This window comes from Myxocyprinus asiaticus, chromosome 34 (genome assembly GCF_019703515.2).
Source record: "Myxocyprinus asiaticus isolate MX2 ecotype Aquarium Trade chromosome 34, UBuf_Myxa_2, whole genome shotgun sequence".
Taxonomy (NCBI): Eukaryota; Metazoa; Chordata; class Actinopteri; order Cypriniformes; family Catostomidae; genus Myxocyprinus; species Myxocyprinus asiaticus.
The window spans coordinates 32,951,472-32,971,684 of NC_059377.1; the positions used below are offsets into that span (position 1 = coordinate 32,951,472).

General features: G+C 36.2%; 1 protein-coding gene across 5 annotated transcripts in view; it reads left to right on the forward strand.

Annotated features, from left to right (window-relative positions):
- LOC127425131 (probable phospholipid-transporting ATPase IIB) overlaps nucleotides 1-20,213 on the forward strand; it is a 63,215-nt gene that overhangs the window by 9,304 nt on the left and 33,698 nt on the right. For all 5 annotated transcript variants that reach the window (XM_051670799.1, XM_051670800.1, XM_051670802.1 and 2 more), the window contains exons 5-11: nucleotides 61-169; nucleotides 962-1,020; nucleotides 1,880-1,931; nucleotides 3,415-3,509; nucleotides 5,420-5,500; nucleotides 9,026-9,101; nucleotides 10,521-10,597. In XM_051670799.1, the coding sequence (XP_051526759.1) occupies nucleotides 61-169; nucleotides 962-1,020; nucleotides 1,880-1,931; nucleotides 3,415-3,509; nucleotides 5,420-5,500; nucleotides 9,026-9,101; nucleotides 10,521-10,597 (549 nt within the window). The remainder of the gene's footprint in view (nucleotides 1-60; nucleotides 170-961; nucleotides 1,021-1,879; nucleotides 1,932-3,414; nucleotides 3,510-5,419; nucleotides 5,501-9,025; nucleotides 9,102-10,520; nucleotides 10,598-20,213) is intronic.

Genomic DNA, 20,213 nt, shown 5'->3' on the forward strand with positions numbered 1-20,213 from the left:
TGAATACGACATATTCAGTTGTTTGTCACTTGTTTTTCCTTTTTTCTTGTTGTCGTTCAGGGCTTTGTTATGGCTGTCACCATGGCGAGAGAAGCAGTTGACGAAGTTCGCCGCTGCCGGAGAGATAAAGAGATGAACTCACAGCTGTACAGTAAACTTACTGTGAGAGGTGACCACAATATGACATGTTCTGATCACATGTGCTCTGATTTACACTACCAGTCAACAGTTTTGACCTATTAGGCTGAATTTGTTTCTCATGATCTTATAAACCTTTTGATCTAAAGGCTTATGATTAAAGGGATAGTTTACCCAAAAATGAAAATTCTCCCATCATTTACTTACCCTCATGCCATCCCAGATGTGTATGACTTTCTTCTACAGAACACAAAGATTTTTGGAAGAATATTTCAGCTCTGTTGGTCCTTATAATGCAAGTGAATGGTGACCAGAACTTCGAAGCTCCAAAAATCACATAAAGTCCCTATAAAAGTAATCCATTCGACCACAGTGGTTAAATCCATGTCTTCAAAAGCCATATGATAAGTGTGGGTGAGAAACAGATAAATATTTAAATACATTTTTACCACAAAAATTTTAATGCACATCTGGGATGGCAGGAGGGTAAAATGATGAGTAAATGATGAGAAAATTTTCACTTTTGGGTCAACTATCCCTTTAAAGGCTTGAAATTTGTGTTTTAGACAAATATACATTTTACCTACTTAGAAATAGCTTTACAAAACAACAATTTGAATTTGAATTATAATAATAATAATAATAATAATACAACATCTGACAATTCATCTCAGATTTTAAAGTATAAATAAAGTAACAATAAAGTATCTTTATTACCTGTAACTTTGAAGGAACACAGGTCTCATTTATTGCTTAATTTCTAAATAATTAATATTACATATTTAGCCTAGTTGCATTTATTTTTCTGTCTCTGCATCCACAGGAAAAGTGCAAGTTAAGAGCTCAGACATACAGGTTGGAGATTTAATCATTGTGGAAAAGGTTTGTTGTCCTTTTTTTTTTTTATCCCTTCCTCCCTCTTTTGTTGTTCAAGGTATCAGCATAAACGTGCTGCTATGTGATCCGTCACATGAAATTCTGTCATTCTTTCAGTGGGACATTGTGTCTGTCTCTCCCCTCGCTGTCTGTGGTTCGCTTTAATTGCTTCTAGGGAAATGACCTTGTTCAATTATTCAACAGAACGTTAAAATAGGACTAACGTTACAGAGCTGGATTCACTAACATGCATACAGTATACCCACATATTGTTTATAAGTTCAGCACAGCTAATACATTTAAAGAAACAATTAACCTAAAAATGAAAAAGCTATTGGGGTTTGGAACAGCATATGGGTGGATAGGTAAGTAAGGTAATGACTTGGTAATTAATGGTTTTACATTTTTGGGTGAACAATTGCTTTAAAACATCAAAAGCTTATAAGCAATAGTTTTATGCTGGAAAGATGTAAAGAATATGAATGTGAGTGACAGGTGTTCAGATTTTGTGGAAATCTGCAGTGTTTTTTTTACAGAGTTTTGTGTGGGCGAACTTACAAGTCAGCATTCTAACTGAAATGTAATCTCAGTAGCGGATTTGAAACCCTTTTCATTGACAGTAACGAAATAGTGAAAGGTGGATTTTTAATTAAATGGAACAATTTTTATAGTGATACTTTGCAATGCTCAGTAAAAATATGCTCATATTTATAATCAACTCTGTCCATCTTCTGGCAGTGTGCCTATATTGCCTAAAAATGTTGCCTAGATGTTCACTAGGTTTTGTACATAGTTTTAAATTCTGTGTGAATAACATAGAAACCCTGTGTGGACTCTGATTGATGTGTCATGATTTGTTTTGTAGAATCAAAGAATACCCGCTGATATGATTTTTCTGAGAACCTCCGAGAAGACAGGTGAGTTTCTGCTCTTCACCTACAACAAAAGCTTTTAGGTTACCTGACAACTTCTACTGTGAAATACCATTACTTTGACTAAATTTTAAAATTCGAGACTTCAGCATCCTGAAACATGCTGTTTCATTCAGTGGTGAATACTTTTGGATTCAGATTAGTATATTAATGTGTTATATGTGTGATTAGTGTAATGTCATCTTGTGAATCATTTAACAATGAAGTAATCAGTTGAGTCATAAAAGCTGTGCTTTGAAGTTTACCTTCAGTCTTTTTATGTTCTTTTCTTACCCTTGTCTTACATACAGAACATTCTATATAAACATTTTAGCTGAAACTTTTAAATCAATTTCTGCTCTGCAATTTTTTATTTTACTATGCCCTAAAACTTCCAGATTTGTTAAATTTGGACATGATTTTGAAAAGCACGTATTAAGCACATTGTATTGCAAGCATTAAGTGTGCTTTAATAATCAAATTGAATTGAATTTTGAATTGGAATGACAGAAAGGGGAATTTACTGCTTTGCAATTCAAAGAAATTCACAGTCACACAACAATTTCGTTATTCTAACACAAGTTTGTGAAACATAATTACATGAATTTTGACTAATTCTGCCTATTATTTTCCTAATTACAGATGTTTATCTATACTAAGTTCAATTCCATAGTCAAAACTGTATATAAAAGTCAATATTGATATAATAACTTTAATGTATTAATTATATATTATATAATATTTGGAGTATTTGGAGCATTCTGGTAAATGTTCTTCCACTGTAGTTCATAAAATAAAAGTAAATTTGCAATAAAAATATACATGAATTAAATTTACATTTATAAGAGACATTTCAAATATTGATTATCTGAGGTTTTTGGAAATGCTTTATATATTAAAATTAATACATTAATTAGTCAAAAACACTTTTAGAATTTCTTTGAATTTGATTCCATTTGAATTCCACTTCCTTGTTTTCAAATACGAGTTCCTATAGTACATCCCATGTGCTACCTCAATTCAAATTTAATTCAAATTCAGCAGTTCAAGTAGAATTTAAAAAGCATTCTCAATGCAATTCTGAATGGTGCACAACCCAGGTAGGCAAACTCAATATACAGAGCCTGACCATTGAATATTGATGCTTTTGCCCTGAGAGCGAAAAGATAGTGACCTTTTCTGTCCAGTGCCTACTACTATATCAGTCTTGTCTGAGATCAATATGAGCAATATGTTAAGCATGCAGAGTTCTTTAGTGCATGAGCCCAAGGTTTTCCCACAACAAATGCTTAATGTAGAGACAGTGTCCTTCACATGTACTGCAGATCTCTTATTTTGCTGTCTGTAAATGGAGATCATGAAATGAACAGAATCTCTTAGTAGATCACTGTCGACTCCAGTTAAATCTGATGTTATGTGATAAAGAACATGAATTGTTCTATCATTTATACTGTGTCAGATTTAAGATACAATTTGTTTTGTTTTCCAGGTTCATGTTTTATTAGAACAGATCAGCTGGATGGAGAGACGGACTGGAAACTGAGAATCGCTGTTCCTTGCACTCAGAGACTTCCTGCTTTAGGGGTACGAACCTTTTAGACAAAAACATTACAAATGCTTGTTATGTCAGTGCGATTTTAAAGCTGAAATGTGTAATTTCCGCACTACTAGCATCCCCAAACGGAATGGCCAAAATAATGAATTTTTTCAAACCGGTTTTCCGAACTTCCATTGGTTGGTCAAACATATGGTCCCGCTCTAAACTCATACCTTTTGATGCTCCAGTCATGCTTTGTCGGGCTCTGTAGGTCCTTTGAATGCAAGTGAATGGTGGCCAGAACTTTTTAGCTCCAAAAAGCATTTAAAGGCAGCATAAAAGGAATCTATATGACTCCAGTGGTTTAATATATGGCTTCTGAAGCGATGCAATCACTTTGGGTGAGAAACAGATCAATATTTAAATCCTTTTTTACTATAAATCTCCACTTTCACCTTTGGAATGTGAAAGTGAAAGTGGAGGTTTATAGTAATAAAGGACTTAAATACTGATCTGTTTCTCACCCACACCGATCATGTATTTTCAATTACAGATTCAATGTGGCTAACTGACACAAAATATAAAATATTTAAAACATTTTTTTTTTTTTTGCACCAAAAAAAATGTACACAGAATTTTCGTAATTATCCGAAGGTTTCGATACCTGAATGAATTGTTTGCCATTCAAATAATGATAAAAAAAAATAACCTAGCCACTAAGTTAAATAAAACAACAAATGACAGATCATCACAGAACTATTTTGGGGACTGAATAAACCAAAGGAGTCCATAGAGTTTAACTGTTTAGGTTTAAAATCTTGCCGTGTATCTTTTTTGTGGCTAAAATTTGAATATGAACAGGCCTTTACCCAGTACCAAAAAGCATCAGCACTGATCTGCCAGAAAACTGCCGCATCCCAAATCACATTTCAGCTCCTTCTGTTCTGTTCTCGGATGGGTCTGTAACTTTACCCCAGTAAGCAGTGAGTGATGTGTCCCACACTCAGACTCTCTCAGGCTGATGGTAAGCAGGCTCATGTTTGATATCACTGTGTATCTGATTTACTGGATGGAGGGTTTGTTTCACATGAGCCTGTAACTTTACCCTGAGAGACAACCGGGATCCGCCAAACGGCCTGTCTCCTGATGCCATTGGCGTGGAGATGACACTCACCCCGAGCAAGGGTTCACGTTTGTATTTGTCTTTCCGAAACCACTTAATGTGATCACAGAATTAAAATTTCAGCAAGTCGCCGAATGATTGCTGCAGTAAAGCAGCAGGAGCGGTCAGATCAGGTGTCCGGTGGGCTTGACGGCCGGTTTCTAAAACGTCCCTTTTTTCATACTTTTAGATTCGTGATTAAATACAAAAGTCAATATAATTTGTTAGCAATCCGTCAAAGTTTAATTTAGTTTCAATTGTTTTGTGTTGTCTACATTATCTTTTTAGTTTGAAATACAGACTTGTGGCAGGATGTCAGAAAGGGCTTATTTTCATGACAATCACTCTGAATGTGAGTCCGTTTGAGTCTTGCAATAATGCTTTGCACGAACAAGAGGTTGGGTTTTGGGTCAAGCTCAGATATTTGTTCATCTGACTTTGTTCACATATCTGTTGTTGATTTATTGCATTAAAGGGATAGTTCACCTGAAAAGTTAAATTGTGTCATCGTGTTTTTCAAAACCAGACTTTCTTTCTAACGTGGAACGCATAAGGAGATATTAGGCAGAATGTAAGCCTCAGTCAGCATTCATTTTAATTGCATCGTTTTTCCAAACAATGCAAGTGAATGGTGACTAAGGCTAACATTCAGCTGAACATCTCTTTTTGTGTTCCATTTAAGGAGGAGAAATTCATATGAGTTTAAAACAGCATGACAGCAAATAACAGTTTTATTTTTGGGTGAATTATCCCTTTAATATTTTATTTCTTGATCTTTTCATTTGTTATCCGCAGGATCTCTTCTCCATCAGTGCGTATGTTTACGCCCAGAAACCTCAACTGGACATTCACAGTTTCGAGGGGAACTTCACAAGAGTAAGAGAAACGGCTGTTAATCACGTAATTTTTACGAGGCATCATTTAGCATTTGTCGTGACGTCAGGTCCCCAATCGAAGCCCTCTGTTAGATTGTTGTAGAGGTATTTAATGTGTTGTTGACCAGTAAACTAAACCTAATGACTGTTTTTAATTGCATATTAAAATAACATGGATTGTCCAAGTGTGCCTGTTCACATGACTATGGGCTGCAGTGTCTCTGGAATGTAAAACCGGCCAATGAGCCGCATTCCTCACAACGCTGATGACATCACGGGTTGTTAGGCTCCCTCTCACCCTATTGGCTGAGCAGAGTTTCTTATTAACATCAGATTAGTGCAGAACCGGAGAAAGAGAGAGGGAAAACAAGGACCCCCCACATGAAGCATGTCTTTGTTTGAAGTCTTCACTCTTGGCCACACAGCACGCAGGGGCAGAAGATCACTTCCTGCGCTGAGTCACCCTCCTGAGCCTGCTTTCACAAATCTGCTGCTACTTCCACATACTGTTTCCCACAGTTCTTTATTGCAACACACTTGTTACACCTGATTGCCTCAGCAGAGGTTTTTAAAATACTTTAAGATCAACTTTATTGCCATTAACAAACTTTAATTATTAATTTTTTTTTTTAATTATAATGCATAACATCGGTTAAGCATTATATAACGTAATTTTATTTAGTATTTGTTAACACTTAAGTTTTTGTTAACACAATAATTTACATGATTTAGCAAAGAACAATGCTTTTAAATAATTTGTTGATCTTGGTTGATGTTAATTTCTACATAAAAGTGCATTTTTTTTTTACATTAAAAATTATATATAAACAAAAGTTTTATGAACTAAAATAGTATTTTGATAAATGAACATAAAAGGAATATTCTGGGTTCAATACAAGTTAAGCTTAATCAACAGTATTTGTGGCATAATGTTGATTACCACAAAAAAAAAAATGTCCCCCTTTAAAACAGCAAAAATCAAGCTTACAATGAGGAACTTACAGTGGAAGTGAATGGGACCAATTTTGAGGATTTAATGGTAGAAATATGAATTATGAATATTATAATTTTATAAAAGTACTTACCTGTACATTAATTCTTCTGTTAAAATTGTGTATTATTTGAACTGTAAAGTTCTTAAAATAATATGTTTCTGTCATTTTAGGTTTTACTGTGTTACATTATCATGGCAATTAAGTTGTAAAATTGGATATAACTTTACACAGAAGAGGTTATTAAGCAATTTTATCACACTAAATTCATTTTCAAATGCGTATTGTCTACGTCTTGTGGTTAAACTTTTGAAACGGTGAGTATTTTAACATTTATGGAATATTTCTATTGCAAGTTCCTCACTGTAACTTCCATTTTTGCTGCAATTTTTTTTTTTTTTTAAAGAATTTTTTTTTTTTTTTTTTGTGGTAATCAACATTATGCCACAAATGCTATCGATTGAGCTTAACTTGTATTGAACCTGGAATGTTCCTTTTACCAAGATTAATAAAAAAATGTTATTATTAGTTAATGATGCATTAAATAATGTGAATAAATAGAACCTTTTTCTAAACAGTTAAATATTTTAATAAGGTTTATTATACAGAATTTGTTTTACACAGACACAGATCATAGATGCATGCTGTATAATACAGCCCCATAAATTGACAAAAATTATGGTGTAAAATACTTGTACTTTTAATTTGACATTTTAACATCCATTATGCTGTTGTTGCATTATTCTAAATATCAGTTATGTGCACAGTTAAGGTCAGTCCATCTGAAATCTGATGCATGCATCCACTCCTGATGTTATTTTTCACTTATCTCTGTGTTTAAACAGGTGTGTGTGTGTGTACTTACTGAGCATTAGTTTGGGCATAAAATTGTCCCCCAAAGTTAAAATCTGATAAAACCTCCCTTTGAGTACATTCAGGGATGTTCTCAATTGAAAAAATTATACATAAAGCACACTGTTTTTTTAATATGATAAAAATGCAAACTTTATCTTTTAGGGTTCAGGTATCTATAGTAATAACTATGGTATGGTCTATGGTATGTCCCCATTAAGATATCCCCACGTTTGTGTGTGTAGGAAGAAAGGGAGAAAAAGTTCACTAGATAAAGATTCAGACATAAAACCAACCAGTTTACATGCTATGAATTTAGTTATGACAGTTTTTCGCAACTTAAATGCATGATCCAGCCAGGAGTTTCTCAGTAATTGCTCATATTTATTTCAGTTTTGTGCATATCTATTCGGAAAAAGACTTGAAGCATTTTAGCACTCTTCTCAGTGACTTCTAAAATATATAATTATACCTAAAAGTTTTTGCTAAATGCACAAATGTTCATGCTAATTAGGTTTTTATTGCTTGTGGCTTTAAAAGCTCCCCTCTCTTTTAAATGTTTTTTTTTGGGGGGGGGGGGGGTTGGACATATTTAATTTATCATTGATCAAAGGTCATTGCTCTTTTTAAAAACATACTTGAATTTTACATAATCCCTGTTAGATAATTCTAACAGACTTCCATTGCTACATCTGCTGGCCAGATAGAGACACATGACAAAAGGGAAAATGCCGTCTTGAATAGAGGACACATCTCTCTTGTTGTGTGCGTGAATGCGCATGTCTCTGCAGCTGCGATGTGTGTGGCCCCCTCTCACTGTATATTATGCCCCACTGACAGCGGATAATTAGATATCATCCGAATTCACCCAGCCACAATATGTTATGTGGAGAAAAGCATTTAAAGATTTAATTTCTGCACTTCTCCCTGATTTATGCCGTGGTATCAGAAATTTTGTTCTGCTCTAAATGTGTCCTTATTATGATGTTTGACAAAATGCTGTTTTCATAAACAAGGCAAATCAAGTCGAACCAATTGCACCGGCCCCTCTAAATGGACTGTGTCGCTTAAGCAGGCATTAGTGTAATTCAATCTTTCGGCTAATTCCCTACTTACCATTTGTCGTGGTGAAAGTTCATCGATTCATTTATTTGTGCATGGAGTCTTTTTTCATTTTTATTGACCTGCTTTTTTAAAGGCCATAATTGATAACCGCTTTATCCTGTGCTGAATAACCATCAGGGTTCCCACAGTCATGGAAAATCTATGAATATCTGGGAATTTTTAAATTGGGTTTTGCAGGCCTGGAAGAGTCATGGAAATTAATACAATCTTAAAAAATCGTGGAAATTTCTGTAGTAAATAAGTTTTTGTTGCTAGATTTGCTCTTAAGTATTTTTTTTTTTTTGTTAGATATAGCTCTTGTCTATAGTTTGTGATGAGTAAAAGACATAGTGATGTGTAATTTGTAGTCTGAATTATTCATTAGCCAACTGATCTGAATAAAAAAAAAAATATTTAAAAATCCTTATTCAGTTAATCTGAATGACTGGAAAGGTCATGGAAAAGTCATAAAAGTTCATTGGTCAAACATTGTGGGAACCATGAAACCAAAATAGATGTATGAAACAACACAAATATACATTGTCCTGCTTGTTGATTTGAGCTTTACTTTCCCCTAGGAGGATTGTGACCCTCCCGTCCACGAGAGCTTGAGTATTGAGAACACCCTGTGGGCGAGCACTGTGGTGGCATCTGGTAAGCTAAGTCTCACACACACACCACCCAACCCTCTATACAACCAACATTTTTGGCTCCCCTAAATTGTGCGCTTCTTTTATGGAAATATAAGAAAAACGTAGCCTCTAAGGTCTGAAACATTGTGTTATGTAGAAGAGCGTGCCGTTGATACGAAGGCGATCTGCCAGAGTCACTCAAAACTCTCTTCGCTCTCCCGTTTGTTTGTCACTTGAGATCGCCAGACTCATCTGCTACTATTCAAACAATCTCACAAGCAGAGAAATATGAGGAGCAGTTAATGGGAAGCCAAAGTGTCTGGCTCTTTGCAGTCCTCTCCCTGTGGTTCAGATGAAACAGGCCCAAGATCAGTTTTGCTGCTACGCTTTCACCGACAACTCCTAGGGGTCTGTTGTTTAGAACCTGATCCCAGTCCAACAATAATAGCAAGTCCTTTTCTTCAAGTGGCGGTCGCTTGTGCCAGCAATCGGCCCTTCATTGATCTGTGGTTGCCCCATTCTTCGTTCTCCAGGGGGTTTTAGAGGTTCTTCTCATTCCTCAGCTTGGTGTGACCTTCAGCAGAAGAAAGTCCTTCCACATCTCCCCACAAAACACAATGACGTCAACCCATCCAACCAAGCAGACCCAACACAGAACACCATGGGGCGAGTAACCGATATGCCCTGAAGTCTTAGCCCATTAAACGCCCCCCTGAGAGCAGTCTAGGTTTCATTCGTTCCAAACATGACACAATGTGTCAAGCTTAAGGGAAGTGAAAAATGTGTAAAGATGAAGTGTGTGATTTCTGCACAACTAGCATCATTAAATTGAATAGTTAAAATGTCTGTTTTCAGACAAGTTTCCGGGAACACTTTCCATTTGTTGAGCCAATGTCATTGTGTTGGGCTAGTTGGGATTCTCAAATAAACAGAATAATGTTTTGAAAGCGACACAGTGTTTACACTTTATGGGGAAATCAACCTTCAAATGGCTTACCTATAGTTGCCTCTGCATCAGTTGGGATAAGAAAAAGGGTTTAACATTGAAAAAAAGTTACACACTCCTCTTTAAGCTTGGTTGCACCACATTTTATGTTGTTACTTTGTTTGTACAAAAGTTGAACTTTGGACTTTGAATCATCCTTATTTAGCAGCCATGCTACATACTCCATCAGTAATTAGTTTACTTAACGAATCAGCCCATTACCAAGCAGCACCATTGATCCGACTATAATAGGCCTCATTGTAAAGGTTTATTTCTGGGTGTCCCACATATTGAATCATTTGTCTGAGTTTCAGCTGCATCCGTTAACTGGAAACACACTTTTTGAGCTACTTGTTCATTAGACCAGCCAGAAACATGTGGCCTGTTTATTTATTGTCCTCATTGCTTGCAATTGCTCATCTCATTTTGCTCACCCCATCTTTTTTTTTCTTCCAGGTACTATCATTGGTGTGGTGATATATACCGGGAAAGAGACGAGAAGTGTGCTGAATACTTCACAGTCCAAAAACAAGGTGGGCAGTTTTCCTCCCAAAGGTTGACTCTTTGAAAAACCACAGTTTAAAGGATAACCTAAAAATGAAAATTCTGTCATCATTTACTCACCTTCATGGTTTTCCAAACTTGTATGAGTTTCTTCTGCAGAACACAAAAAGAGATGTTAGGCAAAATGTTAGCCTCAGTCACCATTTACTTTCATTGCATCTTTTTTCCATACATTAAAAATGGTGACTGAGATAGTAAGTTCCTAAACTTTTGCCTACCATCTCATTTTGTGTTCCATGGAAGAAACAATGTCATATGGGTTTGAGTGTGAATGATAGCAGAATGTTCATTTTTGGGTGAACTATCCATTTAAGGGCAATATGTTTCTGAAGTACTGTATGCGCTGTTTTATACTGTGATATCGACATTTGTGTTGTCAGTATGTGCTATACATTGCACTGGGACTGTTTTCCTAATTGTAACCTTTCAATAAAGACTTAATAAAAACAGCAAAACAGTTGAGGTGGTTTTCAACCCTGATCTTGGTGATGAATTTGGACCTGTCAATGTGAAAGGTCAACCCCAGAGAGATTAATCTAGGGGGAAATTAACCAACCAAGGACTTGCGTGACATTTGTGGCAGAACCTTAATCCTACGGAATTCCCCTTAATGATTAGATACAGTGGATGTCAATGATGTAAATGTAAACGAAAAACATCAAATCCCATTACACTCATTACCCCTCCTCTAACTGACCCCTGTTGTGTTCGAGGTTTTTCTTTTTTTTTTCTTGGTCACTTGTTTGAGAGTGCTGACTTTGGTATACTTGTATGTACTCAACACTGTTTGCCTTCATCATTTAATATAAAAATAAGAAGAATCCTTTCTTCCATGACTTAAAAAAATGACCACCCTACCTGTCAAATAATATTTATATTAAGCGTAACTGACACTGGTTCAGAACTTTATATAAGCACGCATAAACGGTGCACAATAAACGGATCAAACACGTTTTAATTGAAAGGAGGATTTAACGGAGTATCAAAGCGAGAATTACAACTTGTTGGCTCGTAGTTCATTGTGCAGAAATTAACACTAACAATAAAATCAAAGTAATTTAACAATTTAAATTTGCAATTGTCATTTATCATAATATTGTGAGAATAAAGTAAAAATAAAGAGAAGTTGAAGCATTATGAGATTAAAGTCGTAATATTTTGAGAATAAATTGAAAGGAAAGTAACATCAAAGTGATATGGTGGACAACAGCAAAGTGGAGCATCTGGGTATTTACATACAACATCACTAACCAGGGAGATAACTTGGCTATGCAACAGAGCTGAATTTGTGGGAAGTTTTTGCAAGCTCTCTGTTCATGAATGTGGTGTGCGTTGGTACAGGAGTTCTCAACATGTGGGTGTCTGTCAAGGGAGGCACGAGATACAGGCTTGCACTCAAGTGAAGCAAAAAATAATTGGAACTGCTGAGGCCATATCAAAATATTGTATGTGGTAAATCCCCACAGTTACAGTATTGTTTAGAGAGGAAAACCCAATAACAACGTCAAGTGGGACTGCTCAAATCTGACTGGTCTTTCTCCTGTTTAAATTACATTTCCTACATAACTGCTGCAGAGTCCAGATACTAATAACTCTGTGCTGACCAAGGATTTCTTTATTACAAAATCTTATCCTAAAGTATGATTTAACTATGTCCTGCTGGCTTGGCGTCCGTTCTGTCGTTGAGATGATGCTCTGTTTAGCTAGATATTGAGATTTATTTCTCTCTAATATTTCTGCTTTATTCACACAATATACTACTTTATTCTCACAATGCTAAGACTTTATTCTAATAATTTGTACTTTTATTCTCATACAAAATTTAATATCATGATGCTACAACTTTATTCTCAAAATGTTACGACTTTAATCTCATAATGCTACAACTTTATTCTCATAATTTTTACTTTATTCGCAAAATATTACGACTTTATCAAAATCTTATTTTTAGATTTTTATTTAACATGGCAGTGTAATGCCATCGTTGGATCACACAGACTTAAGTACAATAATTTGATAAGTTCAATGTTATTTGATTTTAAACCATTTAAAAATCAAGACACCCCAAAGAGGCTATTTAAACGCAACAGTTTAACTCCACACACGGCATGGAAATGTGAACCAGCGTGGGCAGAGCGCATATACAGGCAGTCATTTTTGTCTGACTTTAATGTGAGATTTTATCATTTTAAGACCAATGTATTGTGCTATTTAGGCTTCTAGCTCACTGTGCTGCTATTTTTAAGTTGCGTTTGAGGAAATTCCATTGCAATAAACATTCTTTATTCCCGTGTACTGACTCCCTACTACACCCGAATAACTGAACAAGATGACTGCCGCATGCATTCAAATCTACTCGGTGTGTGGCGTGGATTGTTAAAAATAAATGAAGATTAGAAATGAGGCTTTTAGATTATGTATTTAGAAATAAGTCTTGCATAATAAAACCTCAGTGCCTCTGATACAGAAAAGCTGCACCCCCGTGAGAGAAAATAGAAAGCACCCAATCGAGGCATTCATAACGATTCGTCTGATGAACATGAGCACAAACAGCAGGTAAAAGTCAAAGTGCGAACAGGCAGTTAATGCAGGTGGGGCACACTGATTGGAATTAGTTTACATTTGAAGCCAGAATTGAAGCCTGCCTTGTTGCTTTTGCACCCTAATATAATTAACATTTAAGCCTTACTTTTTTTTGTTTCTCATCACAAAAAAAAAAACACTCGGGGCTATTAACAAAAGATCCTGGGCTTCAGTCCTATCAGCCAGGGTCTAACTATGCCGCTGTTATTAGGATATGCACTTTTTTTTCTGTAATATAAGATATGTATACATAACTGTCTCAGAACTAAATTGTGAAGTTCAGAAAGCATCCTTTGGAATTAAATACTATTGGGCATTGAGGGTTTTTTTTTAGGCCCTGCTATGCATGGCATAATGTTTTTCTGAAACTAAATTGCTTGCCGTATGATGTAAAAGTCAGTGTGAAACAATGTTCACAACCCATTTTACTTTCAAAGTCTGCTGTATTTCTGATTGAAATAGGAAATTCATGTAGAGCGGGACAGGACTTGATTGTATTCATCTGTAACTGACTGGATCATGGAAAGTCGAAGACTTTTTGTTTTACTGTACAGATGAATTGTTCGCAGTAAGACTTGGAATGTGCAGTATAAATGTTTGAATTTCATGTTAAAGGTGCATTCAGTAACTTGTCTTCGTGTCATCTTGGACATACACTGACACCTAGCAGCTTGGATGCAGCATCATTTAAAATCAATAGATTTCAGTTTCAGATGCCATTGTAGAAATTTAGTTTTCACATTAAGCATGATTACTTTAATCAATGAGTGAAAGTGTCAAATAACAGGATGATTACTGAGATTAAGCAAATAGTATTCGGCTGTTCATGTAATTCTAACATCGCAGCCCCCATGTGTGGATAAAACAGCTTTTATAAGGTATATTTTATAAGATATGACTGGAGTCTTCATTATAATGTGAATGGTTATGATTTCCTACATATATTGCAAAATTTCAATTCATGTCTTTAGGAGTTAAACATTTTTAATTAGGAAAAAAAAATACTGAATGCATCTTTAAGCTTATTACACTTTATTCTTCATCTGTGAAAAACCCATAGATTGTCTAGTCCAATAAATCAAGCAATAATAATCCCACTTGGACGATTATTGAAAGTAAAATCACCCCCTTGTGCAGTAGTTCCCAAGCTTTTTTTAAAAGTACGGCACCCCTTTATAGATTTTTTTTCCCCACGGCACCCCAACCAATTAAAAAATAAAAATGAAAAATGCTATTGAAACAATCCTTTATTTAAGAAGTTTAATAATAATATTGACAAATGCTAAATAAAACTACTTAAATTATTGTGTAAGGAAATACTCCCAGATGCATTAGAGAGAACAGTATGAACAATTAAGACCAGGGGCTCTATCTTCATGCCCGCGCTAAGTGCAACAACTGTGCAGAACGTCTTATCCAATTTTCATGAGAGCGCTAATTCCAAGTGCAATTTTCGTGCCAGCGCAAGTGCTCGTGGGTGGGAGTGTTTGCGCTGTCTGTGGGTATATGTGGGCAAACTGTGAGTGTATTGTATGTTAAACTTTTAATGAGTTGGGTCTGTATTCCTCTGCAGTGCCCCCTGGAGTGAGTTATTTTTGCACATGCCGGTAGAGGGGGCAGAGTGTAGACTTTTTTTTTATATTATTAAAATGTTATATTTATTGTCTTTAAAAAAAAAAAAATAAATATATATATATATATATATATATATATATATATATATGTGTGTATATATATATATATATATATATATATATATATATATATATATATACACTGTGTATATATATATATATATATATATATATATATATACTGTATATAATATAGTAAACATATGAACAAATGGGTTATGTCTGCTGTACTGTATTTGTTTTATTTAGTTTTTTATATACAGTATAGCTATAAAAAAAACAAATGTACAAATAATATCAGCAGTCCGGTTTGCCTATGCTCTGTTTCACATCTCAGACAGTGTGCACGCGTGTGTGTGAGTGACGTGACTGCATGCATCCGATAATCTTAATCAGCATGTGTTCCCTGTGAGTCTATGAGTTTTAAATTGTTTTCATGGTGCTTTTGTAATACTTTGGCTGTCTGTTTCAGAAAACAAATGTATTATATGCCTGAAAAGACTGTTTGAGTTGTTGTTTGTGTGAATGAAAACCACATCTGCACCTAAGCAGATGTGGCTGTGTGCATGGGAAGATTGTGTTTAGATATGATGGCTGTGCATATACAAGCTGTGAACTGTTATTGTGGTACTTTGGTGACAATTTGGCTGTTTATTACATAAAATAAACATATTATGTGCTTGAAAAGACTCTTTAAAGAGCTGTTTGTTTGACGAATGATAATCGCTATTAATGTAAACAAACATTTCAGAACACATCAGAGGAAGATCATGTTTGATGTATTGACTGTGCGTATAAGAGTTTTAAACTTTTTATCGTGGTACTTTGGTGACGAGTTGGAAGTATGTATATAAAATAAACGTATTCTGTGGTTTAAAAGACTGTATGAGTAACTGTTTGAGCGAATGTAAATTACAGACACTTGACCAACGTAGCTTGTGTCCACACAAAAGCCGATTTGAATCTGGCAGCTTGTAATGTACAGTTGAAGTCAGAAGTTTTCATACCCTTAGGTTGAAGTCATTAAAACTAATTTTTTAACCACTCCATAGATTTCATATTATCAAACTATAGTTTTGGCAAGTCGTTTAGGACATCTACTTTGTGCATGACACGAGTCATTTTTCCAACAATTGTTTACAGACAGGTTGTTTCACTTTTAATTGACTATATCACAATTCCAGTTGGTCAGAAGTTTACGTTCTCTAAGTTAACTGTGCCTTTAAGCAGCATGGAACATTCCAGAAAATGGTGTCAATTATTTAGGCTGTTAGCCAATTAACTTCTGATAGGATAATTGGCTAATTGGAGTCAATTGGAGGTGTACCTGTGGATGTATTTTAAGACCTACCTTCAAACTCAGTGCCTCTTTGCTTGACATCATGGGAAAATCAAAAGAAATTAGCCAAGACCTCAGAAATAAATTCTGGTTCATCCTTGGGAGCAATTTCTAAATGCCTGAAGGTACCACGTTCATCTGTACAAACAATTGTACCAAGTATAAACACCATGGGGGTCACATAGCCATCATACCGCTCAGGTAATGTGCAAATCAATCCCAGAACAACAGCAAAGGACCTTGTGAAGATGCTGGAGGAAACAGGTCGACAAGTATCTATATCCACAGTAAAACGAGTCCTATATCAACATAACCTGAAAGGCTGCTCAGCAAGGAATAAGTCAATGCTCCAGAACCGCCATAAAAAAGCCAAACTACAGTTTGCAAGTGCACATGTGAACAAAGATCTTACTTTTTGGAGAAATTTCCTCTGGTCTGATGAAACAAAAATGTAACTTTTTGGCCATAATGACCATGTTTGGAGGAAAAAGGGTGAGGCTTGCAAGCCAAAGAACACCATCCCAACCGTGAAGTGTGGGGGTGGCAGCATCATGTTGTGGGGGTTCTTTGCTGCAGGAGGGACTGATGCACTTCACAAAATAGATGGCATCATGAGGAAGGAAAATTACGTGGATATATTGAAGCTACATCTCAAGACATCAGCCATGAAGTTAAAGCTCAGTTGCAAATGGGTCTTCCAAAAATGGACAATGACCCCAAGCATACCTCCAAAGTTGTGGAAAAATGGCTTAAGGACATCAAAGTCAGGGTATTGGAGTGGCCATTTCAAAGCCCTGACCTCAATCTGCTAGAAAATTATTTTTGGGCAGAACTGAAAAAGCGTGTGCGAGCAAGGAGGCCTACAAACCTGACTTAGTTACATCAGTCCTGTCTGGAGGAATGGGCCAAAATTTCAGCAACTACCCAAAACGTTTGACCCTAGTTAAACAATTTAAAGGCAATGCTACCAAATACTAACAAATTGTATGTAAACTTCTGAACCACTGGGAATGTGATGAAAGAAATAAAAGCTAAAATAATTCTCTCTACTATTATTCTGACATTTCACATTCTTAAAATAGTGATCCTAACTGACCTAAGACAGGGAATGTTTTCTACAATTAAATGTCAGGAATTGTGAAAAATGGAGTTTAAATGTATTTGGCTAAGGTGTATGTCAACTTTTGACTTGAACTGTATCTGGCTGTTGCAGAAACACGTGTGACACTACTCTGTGGGGCCCAGTAATTAACTGTCACATATGTGTGACGGTACGTATGAAAGGGTTAATGAAGTTGCGCAATTTGCTATTTACCCTAGAAATAGGTCATTGCACTAAGACGTTTGAGAAGCACGTCTTATCACGGCGCCAAGTCTAAAATCAGTTCTTACATTTGCAGTTTGGGGAATCCACCAGCAGATCATGGATTAATAATAATAATAAAAACATTATTTTGTAGAGTGCCTTTCCAAAGCTCTACAGAAATGAAACAAAATATTAAACCGAAAAAAAATATAATAAATATACATTACAAAACAACTAACAATGGGAGTGAAGCAAGCAGGTGAGAAACAGGTGAGCAGGACAAAAGCCATCAGACCCAGAGAAGCCGATAGAGAACATAAATCACATCACGGTCTGGAGCAGCACAGGTGACAAACAGAGCAGGGAATGCATTGCATACAGCCCATTTACACTACCAAATTCTTATGAATGGGCTGTCTTTATGTATATCGAAGTTGCTTGAAATGAAATGGAATATATAATAGGACCCAGACCGTGCAATAACCGGAAAAGATCTTTAGAATTAAATTGCACATGACCCAGCCTATTAACGGTTTTCATGCATGGTTTCGCCAACCCACTTGCCCCTAGACTTAGCACATGCTTGCGTGAAAATATCAAAACTGCATGGCCATGCCCACTGACGTTAAGCGTATGACGTATCGCATGGTGCTGCACTTAAGACATAGCACTCTTAAAATAGGGCACCAGAAGTCACTCTTAAGACTCCAAACAATCCCTGCAATGACATCATTAGACAAACCAAAACAGAAGGCTGTCTTTCCCTCAAGGTTGAGGCAGACCTCACTGAAGCACATGCCTTATCCAGCTGGAACAAACATGATGATAGAACAATACATCCAAATGCAACAGAGCAGACTGAAATGTACTCTTTTATAAAATAAATGTTAATTTAAAGGTGTACTCAGTAATATTGTTTACATACAGGTACATACAGAAGTTCTTAGTTACTGATTTCATTGTAAAACGCGCTATTCACAGTCAGCCATTATTAATTTATTGCGCCAGTGAAAGAGTCCAGTTTCAGGGTATTATTGATGTAAACCGAGGAATATTCGGCTGGTCATGCTTCTCAAGCCAGCACCATACATAAAATTAAACAGCTTTTTCTCTAACAATTTTTCTGTTTAAAAGTGGAGCAATCAGCAAAAAATTTACTGAGTGCATCTTTAGTTCAATAATTTTGTATATGTAATTTTATCAGCCAGTATACAGTACTTTCTAGATACCGGCATCACAAAAACCTGTTGAGAAACCCATATTTTTTGACCACTATTCTTCCTGTCATGAAGTGTTTCAGATCCTGTCATGGGTGCTGCAAGGTGCGTGTGATCACAGCTGCTCTGGCAGAGCTCATAGATCTGCCGTGTTCGTTGTGTGAGCCGTGTGTGAGAGTGGAATTCAATATCTCAAGGAGATGATGTCTGAAGTGCCAATACAGAGAGCGAGACTGGGCGGGAAAGTCAATACGACTCGGCGAAAGTCACAGAGAACGTTTTCGCCTTTTATAATCTGTTGTGACATTCCTTGCACAAAGCTCTAAGCTCTCACTAGAAGCTGCTGACAGCACATAAGCTATCACTTTACACAGTGTGCGCGCGAGTGTGTCTGTCAATGCCGTAATGTGGAGCGATATTCTCTTTGAGGATCGAAACCTTGGTGGTTTGAGGGATGTGACACCGCTTTAGATAGCTCTCTTTGCTGACCGAACACCTCACTACTCTGGTAGATTTGAAAAGAGCATCTCATTCTTGTGGTCAAATGTACAGTTTAGCAGTCATTATATAAAATATTTGACCACAGAATGCCTTGATTGACCAATGAGAATAAAGTTTAAGTATTTTAGTTATGAATACAATTCATTATAGATTTCAAACATGGGTGAATGAATGTTCTATATCAGTAAAAGTTTAAACTTTTATCAGTTTATTTAGAAAACATGATTAAGCCATCTCTAGGCTTCATCTAAGTCTCACCTCACCATACATGGCATGTTCCATTAAGCTGTATTGCATGTCCAGTTTCTAAAGCACTAGTATAATGCCATATTGTTGTAACGGTCTCAGTATACTTGATGGATTTAAACCAATGAATATTCATTATGCTGGCACAAAGTCGTCATCAAATTTCACACACAAAACATACAGGCAGCGAGGGCAGGTTGAATCATTCCTTTCACTTTAAACGAGGCCTGGATGAATAGAGTAAAATATGCGCTCTCGATTCATTGATAGCATCTTCAGCTTGAGGTAATTGAGTCGCTTTTTCCTCCTGGCTTGAATGAAAAACGACTTCACCCGATCCCCGGCCAGCTTTGCAAAATTCAGCCTCCGCATTGTTTTGCCCCCATAAAGGGGGATTCCTCCCTTTCAGCTGGGAACTGTGTCCTCTGTCTTAATTTTTCTTCATTTTAATCCTTCCATTCCCCCCTTTTTCCTCACTAGCTGAAGCATGAAGGGGGTTTGCTATCGTAGGGGTTTGCCAAACTATAACTGATAAATCAGACAGCAGCCTTCACTCCCAGTGTCTCCCAGTTTACTCCAGTCCTCCTGGGACTGGGGGATGGGGGGATTAATTTTGCTTGCATTTTTGTTTTCTTTTTTTGTGTGTGTGCATGTCTTTTCTGTTCAATTTGTCCATTCCCCCTCCCCTTCCCCCTGTCCTTTTCATGCAGATTCTTTTTCTCAGGGGATGGTGTTATGTGTTGCTGTTTTTATTAGTGC